At 38.1% G+C, this 24,298-nt stretch overlaps 1 protein-coding gene across 1 annotated transcript in view; it reads right to left on the reverse strand.

The window, feature by feature from the left end:
- Positions 1-15,485, reverse strand: part of TCTN1 (tectonic family member 1) — a gene marked incomplete in the record, with an annotated part of 22,172 nt that extends 6,687 nt beyond the window's left edge. The window contains 8 exon segments of the mRNA XM_072413938.1: positions 1,326-1,441; positions 3,126-3,295; positions 4,255-4,342; positions 7,130-7,287; positions 10,089-10,219; positions 13,112-13,237; positions 13,646-13,781; positions 15,188-15,485. Of these exon segments, the coding sequence (XP_072270039.1) occupies positions 1,326-1,441; positions 3,126-3,295; positions 4,255-4,342; positions 7,130-7,287; positions 10,089-10,219; positions 13,112-13,237; positions 13,646-13,781; positions 15,188-15,485 (1,223 nt within the window).
- Between the last annotated feature and the right edge of the window lie 8,813 nt (positions 15,486-24,298).

The following is a 24,298-nucleotide window of genomic DNA, read 5'->3' on the forward strand; positions in this document are numbered from 1 at the left end:
GTATTTACATGAGAAGCACAATCTGTGCTGGCAGCAGAGGGCAATCAGCAACAGTTACTAAGATAGGTTAATGATTTCACAGGTAAAACCTACATAAACATCGATTTTTTCAATTAATCACATTATCTTACGTGAGGTGACAAGCTCTGGATAAGTGCATGTCCTGTAACTACTACTTTATACAGCTCCCACATCAAGGTTCAGTTGTATGGTGTCCAAAACAGTAGCACAAGCTAACAGATAGTATACAATAAAGTATAATGAGTTGATGAAGGAGATATGCTCAGTAAAAACTCTGTTATACAGACATTTCTCCTAAAACTTCAGGCAAAGCACTAAATACTCAGTGCAAATACAAATATGTCAGCTGCCTTCCTATTTTGTTATACTGTCCAGCCATTTTTGTAATTTATACAACTCTGCCAGACAGCAAAAATACAGCGGTGTCACTGCAACCTGCCAAACAGACAATGAAGAAGCTCATTGATCCATTCAGTCCGTTCACCTGTCTGTCAGCAAATGTGCATGCAAAAGAATCCCATAAGCAAATCCTAAAGGACCGATATCAAACACAGATTAAGCTATGTATTACAATTGTGAAAATACACAAAATGAATTGATTGTTTTCATGGCTGCTGGACTTCATAGCCCTGCATAAACTACAATGTGGACAACCCATAGGGCCTGATTTATTAAATGACACCAAGACTAGAGAGGATACACTTATCAGTCTGTCAATGTACAAAATACTCTCTGACATGTGTTGCCCCCTAGTGGTGCTTAATCCTAGAGCCTGTCTATGTGATTTAGGAATTGACATGACCTAGAACTAGACTGCAAATGTTTGCCGAGAATTGCTGGGCTGCTACAAGCGATGGAGGAATAGGAAACAATGATATCAAGAATTTTAAAAAGGTAACTTACTGTGCTTGTTACTAGCTTTACTTGAATGCAAGAAAATCTAAAGATTGTGGATATGCTGACATTTAATGTATACATTTTTAGTTCCCATCACCTTCTGGCCAAGTGACACCCCAGACAAATAGAGAAGGTGAATGTACTCATTAGGGACAGTAATAAAACCCTACCAAGCATTCTAACAATTTTCTGCTATATCCAAAAACTTGAAAAAGTTTTAGCTATAGATACAATTTAATCTGACTGTATAGTATTAACAAGTAATGCTCATTTCTGCCACATTTACCACACACATTATTAAACTTGCAAATCATTCCAATGCACACATAATAAATGCAATAGACAAAAGGCCACTCTGGAAAGTGAGTTTATAAAAGGTTGTACATATTGCTGAATTTTATACCTCCTTGAAACTGATCTCAAACGATTGCCGAAAAGAGCTCCTGCCGATTGCTCCAAGAGTGAACGATGCCAGAACATTTGTTATTTCCCCCTGAGCAGTATACATTATAGAATACTGCCCCTACAGGAAAGAAAACATGATCTCATATGTCAATATAAAGCACTAATAAAAATAAAAGAAGAGAACACATTTTTAAGATATTTTACTGAATAAGAATCAGGTTTGACTATTTACTAAAATTGTTACCATGAAAAAAAAAAAAACATAATAATGTGTTTAGGTTGTAATATATATATATATATATATGTAAACATTTAAATACAGTACTAACCCATCTATCGTACAGTGGCACTTTAAACCATTACATGCATTAATAGCCAATTTACTTCACTTAGTTTTTTTTAGAATTGATAGGTATGTTTAGTACCTGAAAACAGACTGATGAAAGGCACTGTGGACATAACAAACAGACCTTTTGGTGTCTCTTTCACTACTTAACCCTAGGAATCTTAGTCACCTGTTTATATATTCAGTTCAATTTTATCATTGGCATCCAGTATTGATCTTTAGAACATGACTGAAGCATTATGTGATCATGTGAGGTCAATTGCTACTACATATACATAAATCCTTTGCGTGTAGCTTACTACAGTGAAAGCCATGTGTTCCATCTGCCTAGTATCGGTAGCTACTACTCCTAGAGACTATCTGCTAATATACTTAGAACTACAGTTAAGCTACTAATCATCTCCTGTGTAACTCAAGCTTTATGATGGGGCTGTTGGAAAGTGCAAGTCAATTTCTTTGAGGTGGGGATCAAATTATCCATGGCAAAGCCCTAAAATTCCCTAACACTTAATATTTACTTATCAATACCATTGCTTAGCACAACACACTAATGAGGTTTAAAACATGGCAAGTCATGATATACTCATGTAGCAGTTTTCCTAATCTAAGAGCAATCTCCAGTTCATGAGGTCTCCAAGGTATGAAGTCATTCTCAAAATTGCATATGAACGAACCACAAGACTTCCAGAACAAAATCCTTCAGACAGGCAAGGCCAAAGTGGAGATGTTTGCCATAATCTCAGTGCCACATTTGTCAAAAACCAAACACTACATATAAACACAATCACCTTATACCAATTGTTAATCACAGAGGTGGAGGGGTGATGATTGCGCTAGCTACCACCTGGGCACTTTGCAGTCGTTGACTTGACCAAGGATTTCTCGGTATACCAAAGTAATCTAGAGCCAAATGTGAGGCTGGATTGGCCAAAATCAAGTCAAAGAACAAAAAATTAATCAACAAACACACCAGCAAATCTACCATAGAATGGCTGAAAAAGAAAAAAGAATTGCAATTGTCCAGTCAAAGTACAGACTTCAACCTGATTGAAATGCTGTGGCAGGGCCATATTAGAGTTCTGTATTACCAAATGCCTGTAAACCTCAATGAGCTGAATCAATATTGTTAAAAAAAAAAAAAAAAAGAAGAGGCCAACAAGAGACTACTAACATCAGACAGAAAAAGATTATGTCAAGTTATTGCTGTTAACCTTCTAGATGCATTCTACTAAGTGTGTATTTAAAGGAAGTGCACAGGTAGAAGAATGCACCAAAGAGTTGGAGGATTGCTTTTAAAATGAAGAGGGATTTTTTTTGCCCTCATGATGCTGAAGTAGCTTTGATATTTTAAGGGAATGGGCGCCCTGTTTGGTTTAGTACACTACATACAATTTATGACAGCATTATAAGACTAACTCAGTAAGTAACTAAAAAACTATGTATGTAGAAAACTTACCCCCAAAACCACATTGGTACACATTCCTGTAGTACTGTTATAGGATGGTGTCTTATCACTGAAGTTTCCTCTAACAAGAGCGCCATTAGACTGAATTGTAATAGCCTGCACAGTCACATTTACCTGAAAAAAAGCAATAACGTTGATATAAATAACAAATGGTACAAAATAACACAAGAGGGTACATTACACCAAAGAACAGGTTGTTACAATATAAAAATAAAATATTTTTATGAAACTGGTCTGCCTAGATAACAGTCACTAACACCTCCATGATTTTAGGGCTTTAGCATTTGAATCAATTTTTTTTTCATGGCAGAACCAGATCTTCAGTATATTATAAGGGGGTATTACACTGCTTATGAATTCATCAGCAGGAACATAAGTTCTTAAAGTGTAAAGCCTGTTTAGCAAAGTGTGGAAATGCTTAAAATTCCATTTAGAGCATAGCTCCATGCCAGCCTCCTTGCCGAAATACAGCACATGTTGAGGTATATTGCATCAGTCTGCCCATTTAAAATGAGTATGATGAAACACACCTCTAAGTAAGAAAAAATGTAGGTAATTTGTTTAGATATAAATAGTCCTGTATAATATAACAATTACACACATATTGGTCTTTCCTCTGTATCCTGCCCCCAGCACACACATTGCCAAATAGCTGGGGAAAAGATACAAAGGAAAGATCAATCTTTAAAATCCCTTCCTATACTCCTAGAAAAACACAACATAATCCTCACCTGTACATACAGCCCTCCGTCACACATCCAGACACATATGTGTCTGTACATACTGGCTGCTGACATACTTGTCATAATCCATATTTCTTTCCTGCACATACTGTCTATGGTCATACCCTGCGCACCTCACTACTGCACATATTGCTATGTATGCATACTGTGCATTCCTCGGCATTTATTGCCACCTGTCATACCCCATACACTGCTCTCGTGCATATATTGACTCCCAGCTTACACCTTTCTTACTGCCCATTCATAAATTCTGCACTGCACACAAGTCATTTAAAACACACAAATCCTAAACTAAATTATATTTGCAGTAAAATGTTTCCATAAAACTTTTTTTGTTAGGTAGCATTCTCCAATCATACATAATAGAGTAAGTTTACCTATAGGGTTGCTGTCAACACACTCTTCTGTCCCTAGAGGGGCTGGAAGCTTTAGGTAAGAGTCTTGTGTCAGGATAGGGACACCATACTGAAAAAAAAAAACAACAAAACGAGAACTAATGTTTAATATTACATTAGGACAGGTATCATTGACACATACGATATTGTAGCAAGTTTCCCATTTCTCCTCAGAAGACTGCTTTTTGTACTTGTTACATCAAATGCCTTACATCGCGCCCCATGGGCAGTTCTTTCATATTAAGCTGTGGAATAACAAACAATTTTCCTATCAATAGAAATTAATAACAATTCTTTCTTTTGGAAACAGCAAGAACTATTTTTTCTTATTCCTATATATATGTGGAACAGGCCTGCAACCAAAGAGATGGGTGAAATGCATAGATGTGAACTCTCCTATTTTTAATTTTTATAATTGTGTTTACCCATACTTTAATCGATTAACTCTTGCCAGACAATAGAGCCAGGTCCTTAACCTAGTTTGTAGTAACGGTACAGCTTGGTCTAGGACAACCTGTGTTTGCCAATAGCACAAGGAATGGGCAGCTGCAGATTAATCACATCACCCATGTGTTTTCTACTTGTATCTGCATGTTCCTCAGTTGACTATTGGTGCTGACCCTATCAACTGAATGCTGCTACTAAAAAAGCAAACCATGGGGGCCTTGCTTATTGCAAGGAAATATACATTAAAGCAGGTTTCCTGCATCAACCAATCTTCAATCTTCAAGTGTAGAAGAAGTTTGGCTAGGTCTATTCACCCTTGTTCTGTCCAAACTTATATTCCCTTATTTTACAAATCCCTACCAATTGGCTTGTTTCATCATCTTCACTCATTCTCCAAACCATCCATTATTATTTTTCAGCCTTTTATAACCTCTCCACACCTTCTAAACTAGGGAAACAGTCTTTAGTTAACTGTATTGTAGATTATGTGTTGGAGATTGATCTTCCCTCTTTAGACCATTAGGTTAGCACCTTGCTTGATTCACCCTTTGTGATTGAAGAGCTTTTGGCCACTTTTCAGCCTGCACTTGTAGGTAAAAGTCTAAGCTCAGACAGGTTCACTATCAAGTTCAACAAGGTGAATTATATAGGTCCCTGAAATATCTAGATGTCTATTTTCTGGAGGATCTTTCAGCTATTCTCCCTAAATGACCCCCCCCCACACCACCCATCCACCTATGGAAGTCCACCTCTGACCTCATGACCTACAGCCACAAAACTTACCCTTGAATGATTCAGTTCACAAAAATATATATTGTGCCAACCTTCTTATGTTTGTTGAAAATTATACTTATTCCAGTCCCAAGTTAGTTCTCAAAGTCCTCACAGACAGCATTTACTACATTTGAAGATCACCTTCTACCTAAACCCACCATTTTGCCATGTTGGGTTGATGCTCCTGACATGTTTAAATCATACTGGTATCATCCTTTCTCATCTGACAGACTGGTTCTATTACTGTTCCTTCAAAGTAAAAAAAGTCTACATCAGATGCATACTAGCTTCTTTTGATCTTTGGGATCTCATTAATGGATCAGGCCCTCCATTAGGTCTTTCACTTAGAATGCATATTTATCTCTGTGATATCCTGAACATTATATACTGTTTGTATCATTCATTGTCATTTTGGTATTTTTCTGAAACTCTAATTTAGGTACTTATACTAATTGTATTTACAAATTCATAACTAAATTGTGAACTGCTCTCTCTGGAGATCAATTTTTCACTATTGTACACACTTAGGAACAAATCTGAGATATTTAGTCTTTTGAAAAAGTCAAAATTCTAGATCCCATAAAGGGATCATTGGGTCAGGGTCATTGTTATATATACTGTTGACAATCCCTTCATATCCAAAATGTAGTTGTTTTTACCCCATATACAGGCCAATAACTGGTACATATAAAATAATATCCCCTGCAACAGTAATCCCTTATACAGCCATTCTAAATTGCGTGCAATATATGTAATATATTTTTGTTCTGTCTGAAAAGCTATGTACATTTACATAGCACAGTACCTGTCTACTGTTGCTGCGGATTGCCAATGATTTCTATGTAATTAGGATTATAAATTTGGCAGTGATGGCTGTTATGGGAAACACATTCCTGTAAGGACATTTTAAAAGCTTATCACAAGCAGTCTTACAACAAAATGGCTCATCAGAATAACAATGCCTATTTATTGCACCTGTGTTTACATGTACTCCGAAAGAGGAACCGAACACTTTGGTCTGATGTGTTTGTATCAAAACACATTGTTATAAATAGAACTGCACCTTTATTGTGTGTATAAAATGTGGTACAAAGTTTGCAATTAAATCACTTTATTTAATACATCACTTAACCCAGATTGAAATGCAATACTTTATTAAGCACACAAGGTCATCTATTTCTGACAACCGGTCAGAGAATTTGTAAGAGTAGAATTTTACAGGTTAGGGTCATTTGTCTCATTATCTATCTTCTTTATTTATATGAGGGCAAGATTCAGAAATCATTTATCCCATTAATGTTCTCTTTGCATCTCAGTTTCATGTTCAGAGGTTGTCTAGCCTGATGCCAAAGGTTGCAATGGACAGTCTGAACTGCTGCAGCAGAAGTAGAGTTCGTAAAAGATAACAGCAATGTCAGAATCACAGGTGTGTGGGCCACAGGCCATCACATTGTACTACTGAAAGGGTGGAGAACTGCCTACCACCAATATGCCGTGGGTGACATTTACACAACCATAACTGGACACCAAGAGACAGTAAATACATAGTCTGTTAATTATGGATTATAATATTATACAGTATAATCACAGTCTATTGACACATCAAAAATATATATAAAAAAAAACAAAAACATACCTCATATCGGGATAGGTTACGGACTTCAGCAGAAATGACAGAATTAGATAAAGGATTACTATTCTTGTTAAAATAATTTCCACCAAACTCTGCAAGTAAACTGTCAAAGTTTGCCTCTGTTGGTTCATTTGGAGTTATAAAGGACAAAGCTGGCTGGTCTATAGAAAGGAAAAACAAAAATTTATAAATTTATCAAAGCAAATAGATTAAATAGTTATAAAAAAACTAAGAACAAACATCCATGGGTAACTTAATTTTAATATGAACTGTGAACCTGCCCAACCAGGTCCTAAATGAAAGAGATGATACAATAAACTCAGTTGGAACCTATTTTAAAAGTACAAAACATTTCCCTGTACTCAGCCCAGCAAGGGGGCTTAAGTAAAATCTAAATCACCCAAAGGATCCTAGGGATGTCTTACATATAAGGCCAGTTTGACTTTCCTCAGGCATCACCAATTTTAAGTGCATCAAAAAACACAAACCATTACTGGTGCAGCTAAGTCACATAGGTTGATGGATATGACCTGTGCATAATCAAGGGCATTACCCAACGCCTACTGTAATAAAAAAAAGCAGACAGCTGAAAGACCTACAGTGCTGCAATTAAATAAGGGTTTTCCTGGGTTGGAGGGTATGGTATAACTTTCTATGGGTCCTCCATATGGGTAAACCAGAGTTTCTTAACCTCCTTAAGATGGGGAAACCATTAAATAACTTTCAGGTCTTCAAGGAACCCCCGCTATAATTACTGTAACCACTGATCACAAGTACATTTATTTGGTATGTCACCCTTACAGATAGCCAAAAAAAAAAATCACTGGTGTGGGTGGTTATGGAATCGAGAGGCACAAATCGGTCACGGCTCAAGGAACCCTGGTTTAGAAACACTGCTCTAAACTTTTGAACAAACCAACAGACAGGCTATAGATGCTATGTGGTTGCCTTAAACCTGTGCTACATTGTGCCCTGTCAGTTCACGGAAACCTTGGAAAATAAAAAGGGAGATTAACAGGTTAGTCAGCTGCCATAATAAAATAGTTCTAATACAACATTTACTTTGTTCATGTTCTCAGACATGGGAATCACATCCTAAATACCTTAAGATGAAATATTACTGTAATACTACTTATGATGGTAGAAGTAGAAGAAGGTGTGGAGTACAGTCTGGATTTTATGTAAACTATTCTAAGACACCACAGGAGCGGTGTCATCACTGCAAATATGATTTATTTACTGAGTCTTAGGTATTAAATCCATGGACTCATCTTTATTTTCCACTTGGTCATGGTGCGTTAGAAGGTAAATAAGGCATTGCACAAAAGATTATAAAAAAATGAGATGCAGAGCTTTTCCTGAGGGAATCTTAACTTCAACAAGCAAGGTTAACAAAAGTTCAAGCTGGGACCTAATATAGGATTGGTAATAATATACACAATGCACTACTAATGATAAAAAAATGTTCTTTTTACAGCCCTCATGCCATCAAGTACTAACAAAAGAAGCAAAAAAATGTAGTTCTCCTTTACAAAAGAGGTATATCAGTGAATAGACCTGTTATGGCAATTTTTACAGTGAATATTCTAATAATTATAATGACGATAATAATTTCATCACTTTGGGCAAGCTATAATAAAATGCAGGAACTTCCAATGCTAGTTTCTCAAACATAAAATGGTAAGGATGATACCTCCTTTCTCTATGTATTTATATATGGTAGTACTTCACTTTATGGATATACTGATGATGCAAAGCTCGGTAAGAAACGTTAAAATACTATGTTATCAAACTGCTACTGTTTTAATGAAACTTCCTTCTGTAGGAAAATGAAAAACTCCAATAATAAAAATTTTAAATTAATCTTGCAAAAAAGCTAATATTGATGGAAGTCTGGATTGCACATATGCAGTTTGTTTAAAATGCATGTTTTTCAATTCATTTTTATTTTTTAATTGTGGTGTGCCATAGTAAGGTACATTGCAACCTAATGTACTTGTGCTTTGGAGTGCCATTTTAAATACCAAGACTGACTTTTGTTACTGTTAAGGCATTGCCTCAAATTATAGGTCTGAAGGAGGCCTAAAGGCAAACTACATTTTTAGGCATTTTAATTTTAATGGTCTCCCTTCCCTTGCACTTACCTTGGATAATTTGACAATGACGCCCCAGAAGCCTGCTTTATATCGGGTCAAGCTCAGTAAAAGAAGACACCTCCCAGTAGGCTTCCAGGTAAACGGGTTTTGTGCATAGAACTTTAAAGAAACTAAAATCCCTTCACTCTGCAACTAATCTCTACCAATCACTGCTACTACTGAAACCTGTGACACCAAACTTTCCTGAATCCAAACACCTATGACACCTCACCACACCAAATCCCAGCATGCCTGACTATGTACAGTGGCAACTCTGCCACTGTACATAGCATCACTATCCTCATGTCCCCCATCACCATTGTTCCCTTTGTAGGAACGTGTAAATTCCAAAGGCAGAGCCTTGAGTTTCTTAGCTTATGCCCACTTCCTTCTTTCTGTGGTGATGTCACCTCTAATCCAGTGCGGCCTGTGGAGTCAAGTTAGTTCTCCAATCTCTGGATGCACTTTAGACATTGTACAGATATACATTGAATACATCACCATGGCTGAGGACTATATACTGTGTGTATACAGCACCATGACCAGAAACCATGTACTAATAAAATACTCTACAGATGTACAGTGGAGTAAGTAGGGATTACATAAACTTTATTTATGCAGGAACATAAATATAGCTCACATTACACTTAGCAGAAGGTGCCACTACTATAACTTGCATGACAGCACTGTCAAGTATCTGGTGACTCAATGACACCATCTGTCGACTGCTACAGTAAAAAACAAGTGTGGCCACATGAATCACAAGTCTCCTCACTTGTGAACTAATGACAATGGTGCTGCTGGTGTGGATGTTAGGAGGTACTCACAGTTGGTTGTTTGAACACAGAACACATTGGGGTTAACCAACTGCACCGTTTCAGTTACCCTTTGAGGGATATTGGTGGAAGTGTTGATTGAGTAGAGAATAGCTTCTTGCATGCACAACTGTCTATCACCACTGTAAATAAAAGAAAAAAAAGCACTTGATTATTACAATTTCTTTATATTATGTTAAATATCTGGCCCACACACATATATAATATAATGTAATATACCAAACATTTGCTATCCTATAAGAAACTTGCAGTTATGCAATTATCATTATACTTCGAAGAAGAATCAAACTCTTCTTGCAAACTTCCCTTGATAAAAGTTCTGCATGTATACATTATATCTATTCTTGTAAAGTCCTCTCAAACTCTGCCCAGAAAGAGACCTTTGCATAATTATTTTTGTGACAGCTAATGCAAAGCTGTGCATGGGAATATTGCCTATCCTTTCTGGCATCCTCATCATACCTACCATGATACATACCATCATATTACAAAACATGGGTATTCTGGGTTAATTTAGGTTTGGGAAATCTCTCCAAAATGATCTCCCTCTTAGGCAGTTGGCACCAGGACAGATGTCCCTAGGATATTCTGGTGACAAATGTAAAATTGTGTACCATAATATAAATTCCTGTCCCGGTGACAATGGTTACTAGCACAAAAAAAGAGTGACCCTAGGCAAGAAACTAGCCTAATCCCCTAATATCTTTAATAGAAAGTGGCAAAGAAAAACTACCCATTTGTGTTGTTTGTACTGACATGGTCACAATAGACAACATCTGCTAAAAAATCCTTCTTTGTTAAGAAACAGGCAGGTTCACAGCTTTTAAGAATAGCATTATATCCTTAGCGCTAGGATCATGCATAGTTTCATTGTGCATGATGCTACTCTATTCCAGCAGGAACAGCAGCAACAAATGCAACAGAAACCAAAGATTCTAGCTGTTCCATATTTTATCCAAAAACTTTACAAAATGTTTTTTCTTTATAGGATATATAGCAGTGAATGTGTACAAACTTAAAGAAAATATTTTAGGCTAGAAACGCCACTTCCACTCCCTGGCCCCTGTTCTCCTTTCCAAATTACATATTCTTAGTACCTTGAAAGAAAAATGTATATACTGTACTTCCTTTACCCTGTGTTATGCATACAGAACCTAGGTGAGAATTAAAGTTGCTTTCCTTCTGGAAAGATTCCTGTGAAATGTGAAGCATCCAACATCTTGCAAAAAGACAATCCTCAAATGGACTGGAATGTCTTTGTGGTAAAAATTTTAAAATTATGGTTTCCCCACTTTTTCCCAACCATTCATAAGAAGGCTGTTTTATGAATAGCCAGAAGTGACTGCAGCGCTGGGTGAGTGAGAGTTGTAGCACAAGGGGGCTGGAGGAGCAGTGAAAGCTGTATTGTTCCACAGAAGTAACCAGATCAGCAAATTATAGAGATAATACCATTCTACAGGTCAGTGCTTCTGAGGAAGAAAAAGGGGAAGCAGATGCAAAGAAGGTAACTTTCTGCCCACAGTTCAACTCATTACTGTGATTAAAAAAATATGTTGTGCAGAACCACAACTGAGACATATAGAATTAAATCTAGCTTTCTGAAGTAATTCTTCCCACCCCAAATACAGTAAACTGTCTGTCCAACCCATTTGCATCTAATCATTGTGATTGCCCAACATGCTGAACTCTTGAAGGCAGGAAGGGCCACTGCAGGACAGAATTCCTAATTCACTGATGTCATTTTATATTGGTGCTCTTTGGCCACTCAGAAAGTTGCTGAAAGGTACCGGAGTGTGCCAACTTTACCTTGTTTGGGGAAAAAAATTTATTTACAATAAATTGTCAAAATTTGCTTTGAACCAATGTGTTGGTAATGTTTTTTTTAAAGTTAATCTTTCATTAAATATACAACAGGCAGGCAACATGGCCCTGAGTTCCTTTCAATATAGTTTGTTTTAGTGGCAGCATTTTGCAAATAGGGTTCTCTTCCCAGCAAGTAAAGTGAATCACTGAACTGCTTTTATTTACTTTCAATTTTAGGGGCATAATAAATCTATTACCAAAGATATAGAGCAGGCATTTTGCAGTGCCTCCAGGAGGGACTACAACCTGGCATGGAAGAGGCAAAGAATAAAATAACCACTCAAGTATACTCACATTTTATATATATATATAATATATATAATATAGTTAACAATGATCTTCTGGTCAAAGATTAGAATATTTTAGTGAAATTAGTACAATTATTCCCAGGGCTAAAAATAAAAAAACATCATTTTAGGCCTAGTCGTGTTTGTCTGGAACAGATCTTACCTACCTCCTAATAAATTAAAAACTTTATTTTCAGGTTTTTAAACCAAAACCTTTATACTAAGCTGTTGCTGTTCTATATAAATACCAAACCTGGAATGTTTCAATTGTTTGTGTAGTCTGAATTCTATATGCGCTCAGAATGTCAATATATTAGCACCACCTTGTGGTTCAGACAGGTCCTTTCATGACGAGGAGTTCCAATAGTTTAAAAAAACAATGAGAAAACCAAAAACATGTGAATGATGAACAAAAGGCAGCTTGTTACTCTGAATGGTAGTTTAATGGGAATAATAATACATATACACAGACAAATATACATGTATACATGAGTTTTGAACTAGTGACATGACTATGGACTTTGTAAAGAGCTGCATAATTTGTAAGCGCTAAACAAAATACAAGTTTTTTTTATTATTATTATATTATTAATATTATTATTATTATTATTAACTAGACCTACATTTACAGAGTAGCTCCATCACAACTAATTAAAGTTATAAAATGTATATTAGTAATATTTTCAGAATACAAAGTGTCAAATAATGTAAGTACATAAATATGACATAGAAATAGGCATTTACCTATACTGATTAAACACAGTTTAGGGCAACTTAAGCCCAAAAAACAAACAAACTGCAAAAAACAGTTTACAAAAAAAGAAGTTTGCAACAAAAAAAAAATGTAGAAAAATGAAAACTTACGTGACAGCCGAAACCGAGCATCCAGAGAAGACACTGAACTCAGCATTAGTGCAGTCAGGATCACAACAGCAGTTAACATCACACTGGGCCACCAGCAGATCACAAACACACAGACTGGAAACTAAAAATAAGAATATTGAGTTTTAGCAATGATGATGAATAAATGTTTTTGACCTCACCAATATAAAAATTGTAGGAATAAAATGACAGAAATAGCAGCACAGTGTCTCAGAGGTTAGCGATCTGGCCTTTACAGCGCTGGGTCCAATGTTCGACTCTCGGCCAGTACTTTTATCTGCATGGAGTTTGCATGTTCTCCCCGTATTTGCGTGGGATTCCTTCAGGTGCTCCAGGTTCCTCCCACATTCCAAAAACATGGAGTTAGGTTAATTGGCTTCCCCCCAATGGTGACTACATTAACCTCCCTGGCCTCCTATTAACCTCCGAGTGTGGTTCAGGGTTAATTTTCAGTACCAAAATCGGTAACCCCGAGCCACACTCGGGGTGGAATTTTAGATGGATTGGAAAACTTACCTGGTCCCCACGGAGTCCTCTAGCAATGCCCGCCCGGCATTTGTGTCGCTTGGCGATGCCTGCCCGGCATCTGCGTCCCTGGAGTAGGAAGCAAGGCCATGGGCCTTGTCGGGCGGGCAAGGGACGCAGCATGCAGCTGGAGGGCAGGACCAGGTGGGAAATTTAAAAATGTATTTTTAAATTTTCGGCTTTGACATTTAAAAATACCTATATAAATCAGACCGCTAAGAAGGTTAAAGACATATGACTATGGTAGGGACATCCAATTGTGACATGACTATGGACTTTGTACAGCACTGCATAATATGTCGGTGCTATATAAATACTGTGTAATAATAATGCTGATTTACAGTGTTCTCCTTTTTATGAAAGGTTTGTTGGTCACTTGCAATGTGTGCTGCCAAAATATGCTCCGTTGCTCAGAAATCTTCATGGATCCTGGGAACCTGTCATTGGTACCTGCTGCTGACCTCTGCATGTTACAGGAGATATTAGGGATGTGAAGATCAGCAGGAGGAACTGTGAGAGGCCCCCAGAAATCAGCACTCCCAGAAGTGTTTATATCAGCATGGACTTCACACGAGGACTCTTAGGCTACAAGTAGAGCTCAGCAGCATTGGGAGCAGGAGATGTAAGTACAGAGAAGGCTGAAGTTGGTAGTCATGTGATTCAGACTTTCAGATTTCGGCTTAGCACGCTAGTCCTTGCAGCACTAGGTCCCAGGTTCAAATCTCAGCCAGGATGCTATCTGCAGATTCTCCCTGTGTTTGTGTGGGTTTCCTCCCACATCCGAAAAACATGCAGTTAGGTTAATTGGCTTCTCCAAAAATTGACCTTAGACTGCATAAATAACATATGACCAAGGAAGGGACATTAAATTGTGAGCCCCTCTGAGGAGCAGCTAATGATATGATTATGGACTTTGTACAGCGCTGGGTGCATGGCTAGGATGGCCATGCATGCATCAAGCAGGCCAGGTGAGAAGCCCTTACCTTTTCCCAGTAATAGTCTGAAGTTAACTAGCAGCTTATTTAAAATGGCAGTCTGAACGCCTATAAGATCTGCATTTAACCCCAAACTGGACCTTAACCTGCGATTACACCCCTATCTCTATTCAATTATCAGGCACTGCTATCTTCCTTCTTCTTTACTTCCCAAAGACGATCTCCATCGCCATCATTGGTTGTGTCGCAAAAGTTCCTGGGAGTTCATCAATTCCCAGCACATGCACAGGAATCTGGGATTGCTGGGTTTCTCTGGCAACTAACACTAAGCATACGCAGCTCAGCAACATTTGACAGCTGGGTGGTGATCAGACAGGTAATAGCAGTGATCACAGAAGGGAAATCGCCTGTCACTTTCTGCAATGACAACCTGCCTGAATCAAAGTTCAAAGTGTGACTTTAGTTGCACTTTAAGGACCTATTTACACATCTCATTTCCGTTGTGTTGGGTAAATGCACCCACATCTATGCACAGGTACATTTTATATGGGGACAAACAAACAAAAGATGGGGCATGTAACACAATGTAGTACACTACGTTGCATTGGTGTCTTCGACAGAGGCGGGGTGGCAGGGGACAGAGGCAGGGTGGCAGATGACAGAGGCGGGCTGACAGGCTGGGTTAGTGTGCTGGCCTCTGTATACAGCTCTGTGGTAGAGGCTCTCTCTGTAGCCCGCTGGGTGTCATTCTCCAGCAGCTCCCACACCTCCGTCTCATTGTCAGCATTGCTCCTCGATGCATTATGCCCGCTGTTAGGTTGTTGTGTCCCTGAGATATCAGAACAGCCAGACTGCAACAAACACAGGACGATCAACAACACCTGCACAGAAAACATGGCGACCTCCAGTCATTTGTTGCTATAAACAACCAGCCGGAGTCCAGGAAATGTCGTCACATGACCGCCCCGCCTATCCAGGATAGCATTCCGGGGGTGGGAAAGGATAACGCTGCATCTAGAGGCGGGACAGACACTGCTACAGCGCCCTCTGCTGGTCCCAGCGTGCAATGCTTTACCTAATAGGAGACTTGGCCAGGCAGAGTGTGATATGTGCTACATTGCTACCCTGTTTTCCTGAAAAAAGGAGTGTCATAATAATTTTTGCTCCAAAAAAATGCACTAGGGTTTATTTTCAAGGCATGTCTTATTTTTTCATCACATTCTGGAACATCATCAAAACTCTCCGAACCCTAAAATCTGTCATTAATTTCTTGTGACTCCATTTCCTTTAGAACTATTGGCTCCAATTTCTCATGTCTAGCAATATTTACTTTCCTTAAATGAGCACCTCTTATCCATGTATTTATATATATTGTAGCCTATTTTCGGGGTAGGGCCTATATTTTGAGCATCCTAAAAAATACAGAAAAATCATGCTAGGGCTTATTTTCGGAATAGGTCATATTTTCGGGCAAAACAGGGTATAAATAGTACATTGGTTATCATGTCCGTACACACATTGACCAGGTACCACACCATCATTTTAAAGTGTAAATCCTAGCAATGAACTTTCTCTATTAGGTCCCCTGCTACACATGGACCTGGAAGATTATCCATCAGAGAATGTTTTAGTGAATGTCAGGTTCCCTGCTTTATAATTAGACCCCTATGTGTAAAAAGAGCACCATGTAGTTCTTTCTGCGTGGAAGAGGCCCTGGTCATATGACTAATAAAGGGGCACTCCTCCAACAGCACACCACTGCCCCAGTGCAGGGGAGGGCAGATAGAGATATCCACTTTTCTTTAAAAATGTGATATATTGTCATTGAAACTGCCATGTATTGACATACAAAACTTTCCCTGCACTGCAAGGATACTAATTTCCCAAGGTATCAGTAAAAAGCATGTTTACTTACTTTACCCTTCATTCCCCTGGAGGCTGGAACATTCCCCATCTCTTGGAAGCTCCAAATCTTCTTCTGTCTTTTAAAACCGTCACTACTTCCCAGCATTCCATATCCTCCCTCCTATTGTGTGTTACTTCCCCCACCTTCTAGATTGTAAGCTCTTCGGGGCAGGGTCCTCCCCTGTCTGTATTAGTCTGTCATTTGCAACCCCTATTTAATGTACAGCGCTGTGTAATATGTTGGGACTATAAAAATCCTGTTTATTAATAATACTATTAATAATAATAGTGGAGCCTTTGATGTCCTCATTTACAATGTAGGACTAAGGGACATTATAGTGATGAAGTCAGGCCTACAATGTAGCACCTAGAGAAGCCACCTTGAGAATCGTTCACAAAGAGAAGGAAGCCTGCAGGAGTGAGGAATGCAGTATGTCGCAAGGTGACAACCCATGCTCATGCAGCATACAATAGCATCTCACGAAAAAAGTCCAGATTTACTGGATCAAGATGTCTCATGTGTCATGCTGAAGCCAGAGGCAGTTAGTTTTTTCAGGAGGTCATTAAGAGGAATCTCCATAACTCTGACAGTATAGGTTTCCTATACTAACATTTGGGATGAATTTTATTCTTGTTAAAATGTATAAACATTCCCTCTTTCCAGATTGTACATAGAACATAGACTAAATCCGTGTACTTGCTGGGAGGGATTGCTTTGTGGCCCATTAACATTGATCTGGTCCTTTAAGTTAACATACATTGAGGCTGGACCGCTATCAGAAATTTCTCTGGCTAATACTAGGTAAATTTCCTGGGCCCCCATGTCTAAAAGTTCCAGCATTGCAAAAGTGAAGCTCTTTTGATCGGGGCAAAGTACAAAAGTACCTCTTAAACACCCCCCCACCCCCACCACCACCACCGCCAACACTTATGGCAGCTCGCATTATGTTACATGATAGCGCACATTTCCCTAGGGCAGGCCAGTCAATTGAATAGGCTCTGAACATACTGCAATAGACTTCAAATCCAACACGCACCATTTTTCCCAATGTAGTGCGCCACAGAGCTTGTTAGTGTGTATCTGTGTATTCTGGTTCACCGAATAACACATGTTGCATGGAAGAAGACCTCCTATTTTATCCTAATGTACCAAAACAGACCAGAAAACACTGAAGCATGCAAAAAGTCTACCATTTACAGGGTCAAATACAGAGCTGCCTAGCTATAAGATACTGGTAACCTGACTGCAGTAAGTGGTGACTTATTTCAGTTTATGGGAGTTTCAGTTGCATGAGGTTTGATACCTCCTGTAATTTATAGGAACTAAGAGATGCATTTTAAATGCAAAGCAATATCAAATAACTTCACAGCTGTCCTGACTCTTTAAGTCTTTAATAATTAAAGAATCTGCTGTTAAAATATTCCCAGTCTGACTAACTGCTCTCGCAAAGTATTTCCGTGTTGATCAAGGGGCCATAGTACCATTTTATTTTTAGACTAGAAAGTTATTGTAAAATCGTTATTTTCTTGGACTAGTGTCAATTTCCATTTGAATTAGCTTTTCAGAAACATTTGCATGTTTTAATTTAGTTGTTAGGGATACCAAGATTTACTTTTACAAACATGCAAATGTTGCTGCTCATAAAAAGTCTGATCATATTGTAATCCTATACAAGGAAGAAAGATTGTGTCTTGTTTGACATATGCTGCTGAGATGTAACAAACACTGAAAAAAATAAAACATTTATTTATTTAAAAAATGTAATTATTTAAGGTACACATTCCTTCTGCAAACTAAGGGCTTTAGTTATAAAGAAAGCAGGGAACCTGACATTCGCTCAAACATTTCTTGGATCATTGAACCACATGGACCTGGAAGATTCTCACCAGGGAATACTTAAGGGAATGTCTCTTTGCCTGTTTTATAACTAAAGCCTTAAATGTGTTTCTGTAAGAGTTTACATCTACTTTAAGCAGTTCTTAGTTCATAGGTGCATTAAAAAAAATAGAATGTATTCTAATGTCTTGTCAGTCCATTATCATTTTCCAAGCTCAAATGAAGATAAATAACTTTATTTTTTTTTTGAGCTATTTTTAAACTATACGTTTTATGAGCACCAGTTTCAAGCTATAGGTTAACTCCTATTTTACAAGAACAGGTCTATTAACCTCCTAGCCGTTAAGTCCGACCTTCGTACGGGCAAAAAAAAACGGCTAGGATGGTTAACCCCGAGTTTTTTCCCATCCTTACTTACCTGGTCCCGCTGTGCTCATCCAGCGTCGTGTTCCAGCGTCGTCCTCCGTCAATCGTCGTCCGCCGATCTCCCTCTCCAGCGTCGGGTGTCCGTCGGGTGCCAGCGGGACCGGTAAGAAGCCGGCTGGCATCTTGTGTTCCCCGGCGGAACACAAGATGCCGGCCGGCTTCTTACCTGGTCCCGCTGATCGTCCACGTCCTTCTTGTTCCAGCGCCAGATGATCTCTGAAGCGAGAAGCCGTCCGGCGGAGGAAAAAAAAAACGGACGGCTCCTCCCTGCGTGCGTGATGACGTCGGCGCGTGTGCGGGAAATTCAAATTGAAACTCATTCAAATATTTTGTATTGGATTGAATACAAACTCCTGTATTCAATCCAATACAAAATAATTCAAAAAATTACAAAGTATATAACTGGTAAATTCAAACGCTCATTTTGTATTGGATTGAATACAAACTCCAGTATCCAATCCAATACAAAAAAAAAAAAAAAATAAAATAAAAGTAAATACATTTTTTATATTCATATTATCTACTAGAACCCCTGTTCGGACATATTTCTGTAAGTTACAGGTCTACAATTTAAAAAAAAAATTTCATGAAAAACAGTGAATCACTTTTGGTACAGAAATCTAGACCTCAGTGTAACGCTCAGGTGGTTAAATAACTTTTTATATGCTGCAATTGTATGTTGTGGTCACCCAATGTACACATGACATATTCCTATGTAAAGCAAAAAAAGACCCAATGATTATATTGTGCTGGGTGAAATCTATAAGTGCCTTCTTATACAGTGTGTTCTAGCTCACATAGCCAATATATGACCATGCAAGAGTTTCTTACCACTCCAGCTGCATCTATTGACATGTAAAATAAAAAATTACATACAGACTTCAGGTGAGCCTCCCTCCATATATGACTTTGCAAACTAGATGTGACTGGCCATTCAGGTGCAAAAGATCTTGGTGTCAAAGATCTTAGAAGGTAAAAGGCGTCTTCTTATATGAAAGCCCAATCGACAAATACAGCAGGTCAAGGGAAATATTTCTATATAGATACCTAGGACCAATATCCTAATTGTCCAAGATCATCAAAAAAAGGCTGCAAAAATCTTCAGAGCCATCTTCAAGGCACAATTTGGTTAGCTTTTTTGTAATCCCACTAATAACAGCTAACACATTCTAAATCCATAGAGTTTCTGATCATCAAAGGGGTTAGAAAGGATTTTCTTATTAGAGAAAATTAGACCCCACTCCATTGAGGTTTTTTGCTTTCCTCTTGATTAACTGCAGGATCACGATTTGTAACCATTAGCTCTGACATCTAACCAATTTTATCTACCTTTGCAGTGTATTTGTTTATATTGATTAGTGTGTATGTGATTCTATTTAAACTGAGGCAGTGCTGCTTCTCTTGGAAAAGTGTATTTATTATATATATATATATATATATATATATATATATATATATATAACAAAGAAAGCCTCCTTTTTAAAAACCCTTACACAATGCAGTATTTGATAAGAACTAATGAATTCACATGCCAACAAAAAAAAGAATAGCCCTATATTCTAATCTATTTCTTACACATATTGCAGAATAAATTGATACAAAAAAAGAAAAAAGAAGTGTTCTAAAAAGAGCATGTATGCAGAGTGACAACAGAAACATGTCTATAGAGTGGCAATCATAACAAGACAAGCAGAAATATGTCTGCAGAGTGTCAATCAGTATTATTTAGTAGTAAACTATACTATAACTGAGTACTGACATACTCAGAAAAATGTCAATCAACACAATCAGTACCATACTGACATAGTTATTTATGCAGTTATTTGATTGGGATATGACAGAGGCTACAGCCTGCCTATAATGCCTGAATAAATTCTGGCAGCTATCAGCAAGCAAATTAACAAAGCTTTGTAAGCCTAAAGAATCTGTCACTAGTTCAAGGACAACCAGAGTATCCTCCAGTTTTTTGACGGGCCAATCTGAGCCTGCATACAACCCACTGTACAGTGCAGGAATACAAGCAACACACAACCCTCCAGTATAGTAGTAAGGAAAAGATTGATGTACAGCCTAGTGTACAGATGCCAGGACTATGCAACTTACATGGTCAGGCGTATGTAGTGTATATAATTCAAGGGTCAGGTGTTTGTAAAATACACATTGCATGGGTCATAAATATGTAACATACATATAATGTGTATATAATATAATCAGTGAAAGGGTCAGGAGTATATAATGTACTGTTCAGCAGTAATGTGTATCTAATGTACTTAGTGCAGAGGTCAGACTCAGGTGTATGTAAAATATTGAGTGCAGGAATCAAGCCTGTACAACATACTCATTTCAGGGGTCAGGTATATGATATGTAATCAGTGCGGATGTATATAACATAGGCAGTGCATGGTTGATGTGTATTTAATGTACTCAATGCAGGAATTAGAGCCAGGTGTATGAAACATACTGAATACAGGGGTAAGGTATATGTACCATACTCAGTGCAGGGGTAAGATGTATCTAATGTTGTCTAGCATCTCTATTTACCATCCATGCTCCTTCTGCTGATAGCAAGGAAGTGTGGAGGCGGTTGTGCCAAGGCAGAGCAGCATGTTGGGCTTCCATGTCCAGCAGTCACAGGACCACAGTAAAAAGGGGAACAGAACTAAGAGGTGTTCCAATGTGCCAGTATTGGTGAGATACTAGAGGCAGGTGCAAGATAAAGTGGAGGGTTTACATGATACCAGCATACGTTAGTGGCACAATGGCAGGGGAAATATGGCCATGCCCTATGTGTCTTGGCTAGAAATCCAGGCCTTCATAACATATGTCACCTTTCACCTAGATCTAGGTCAAAGTGTCTGGCATGGACAGAAATCTAGAAGGGTTGCTATTTTAGACGGAACTGTAGGCCATGGTTAAACCAGATACTTGGATGACCTTATTATTTAGCAATGCATGTCAGACTAGAAGCACTTCACCCCACAATCTTTCCATTCCATTGCTATAACATGCTGCCACAAGGTTGTCAATGTTTTTGTTTCCAACACACTTCCTCATTTCTGTATTTTACTTCATATGACTAAAAACAGTATTAGGGAAGTGAAATTGTAATACTGAATATTATCATTTCCAGGAAAGCGTTAACGTGACCAATTTCAGAATTTGCAATACCTTGATAAAAAATTAGTACTTGACAAAAGACCAATTATATAAAATAGAGAAGTAAACTAGCATAATGTCAAAGTTACAGGATTTGTCCTGTCTTTTGGGAGGATGTGTTGTGAAATGCATATTTTTGTAATGAAACATTGATGTTACACAAAGAAGAACATTTTTCACTTTTATAATGCTACATTAATAAAGGGGTGTTTAGACTTTTCTGTGCTGGGAATCAAACCCCCTATTTACTTAAATGTAGTCACCGATTGCCATATTTGAAAGTGGCGTAGACTTTCTATTCATCACAATTGTGGATGCATTTTTGCCGTTTTTTTAAAGTAGCTATCAGCATAATTACTACTTTACAGTTTGCCATCTAGTATTTTCCACTTCATTATGTACACATGTAGGATAATTATTGTTGAAAAATATCTTTTGTGATTGTTTCCAGTGACAGATGAATGAACGAGTGCTGTGCACACAGCACCATTCTGTTCTAAAGAGAGAGGAGGGAGTTGGACAAGTGAGCAGCACCCCACTGTGCTCTCCTCCATGGAAATGCACAGCGTCATTCCCAATGGCTCAGTCATTGATCTGCTAGGACAGGTAAATGAACAATATCTGGGGACCGCTGTACACATGTCACGTTTTGATGCAGCCTTAGTGGTGAACGCTACAAGCCTTGGAAGAGATTAGTGGTATTTGTTTAAAAAAAGGTGAAAAAGTAGGGTAGTAAAAACAGCCAGTAAACAGTAATAATAAACTGGTGATTGTTCATAAAAGTGAAGATTAAATCAGCTACTTCTAAAAATAGGGCTTTTTTTCTCAGTACTCCTACACATTACTTTTTATAATATCTTATTTTCTATGGAAATAAAAATTATGCTGATCTCTAACTATATAGGTAGGCCTCTTTGTTGTGTCTATGTAAGGAAAACTTGGACCTCGAACTGTTCCAAGCCTGCAGTTGGCTGCTACTAAACGGGTGCAGCCAAGATATACTTACCAATAGGTATCTCAATCATCTTATCAGGTTTATAACATTATCAGTTTTTTATGAAAAGATATGTGAATAACGTAGCTGTAAATTTACCTACAAACACTAGATTGTTGTTGCCTAAAATGAACGTTGTAATTGTAAAACATTTAGCGTCTGTACATACTGCCATACTGCCTTCTGACTGTCAGGATTTAAACCTTGTTGGTTCTGAATGGTAAGGACACAGCAAGATGCCTCCCGCTTGTCCTCCCCCTTCCCTCTCAATTGAACCAACAGCAAAGTCTGTGAAGTGCTCATTTATTTCTATTGCTGTTAAAACAATCAAGTCTGATGCCTGTAGATTTAGGCTACCAGAAAAGCCAGGAAAGGCGGGTACATGAAAGGAAAAGGGGCCACTTTGTAATAGGATATAACAAGAAATCACCACCAAAATGAAGAGGTCCACCCTGGCCAGAAAACCTACTTATTAGCAAATTAAATCATTGGTCCATTTGCATGGGGTATGTATTGTTTTGCAGTTGACAGCACCATTGTCATCCTGCAACGAGAGCTTCTTACGTTGACTACTGAGCTACTTTTCTAATATGATAGACACAGCCGGGCAAGCAGAATTTTCTGAAATAAGTCAGCAATAACAGCCTCTTTACTTTGCTTATTACAAAAATTCTGTTTGGTAATAATGGATGAAAGTTACAATACCAGAAGTCAGCACTTGTAACCTCCATATTTTTCTTGTAGAGATTTCCTTTAAAGTCAAACTAAGCTCACCTCTCCCTCGTGCCATCTCTGTCCCAGATATCTTCCCCCAGTCGTCTTCTGTTTTTGAGTCTTTATCCATCTTGATTGGTCAGGCCAGAATGGTGTAATTCCCACACATGCTCACTCATATCAGCCAGCTATACCTGGGATCATACACTGCACATGAATGTAATGATGTCACAGTCTCACTATGTATATAATAACATTGCTTACATTGCATAAGCTGGTACTTGAACCACAGAGAGGTGTTTTTGTGCTGCATGAAATATGAACGCTTCAAAGTCTGGTATCCATATACATGCCAAAATAGGGTGTGTCAAAGATATAGGGGGACAGGGGGACAAACTATTCTGTGTATAAGAGACATGGCAATGTGCCCCCACATCACAAATAAATGGAATTGGATGGACTGGCACCTGTCTGGATATATATTGGAATTACTATTCAGGCTTCCTATATGACCTCTCAAGGAAAGATTTTCATATGAACTGACCTTTATTATTCCTATAAATCATTTTGTCCTTTTCGAGCGATAGAAAGCTTCTTAGTCACCTAAACAACTCAGACTTTTTGTACACTAGATATCTACAATGCCTCTGAAATGACCTTATTTCCATCCCAGCAGT

Source organism: Pyxicephalus adspersus, chromosome 6, assembly GCF_032062135.1.
Source record: "Pyxicephalus adspersus chromosome 6, UCB_Pads_2.0, whole genome shotgun sequence".
NCBI classification, from domain to species: Eukaryota; Metazoa; Chordata; class Amphibia; order Anura; family Pyxicephalidae; genus Pyxicephalus; species Pyxicephalus adspersus.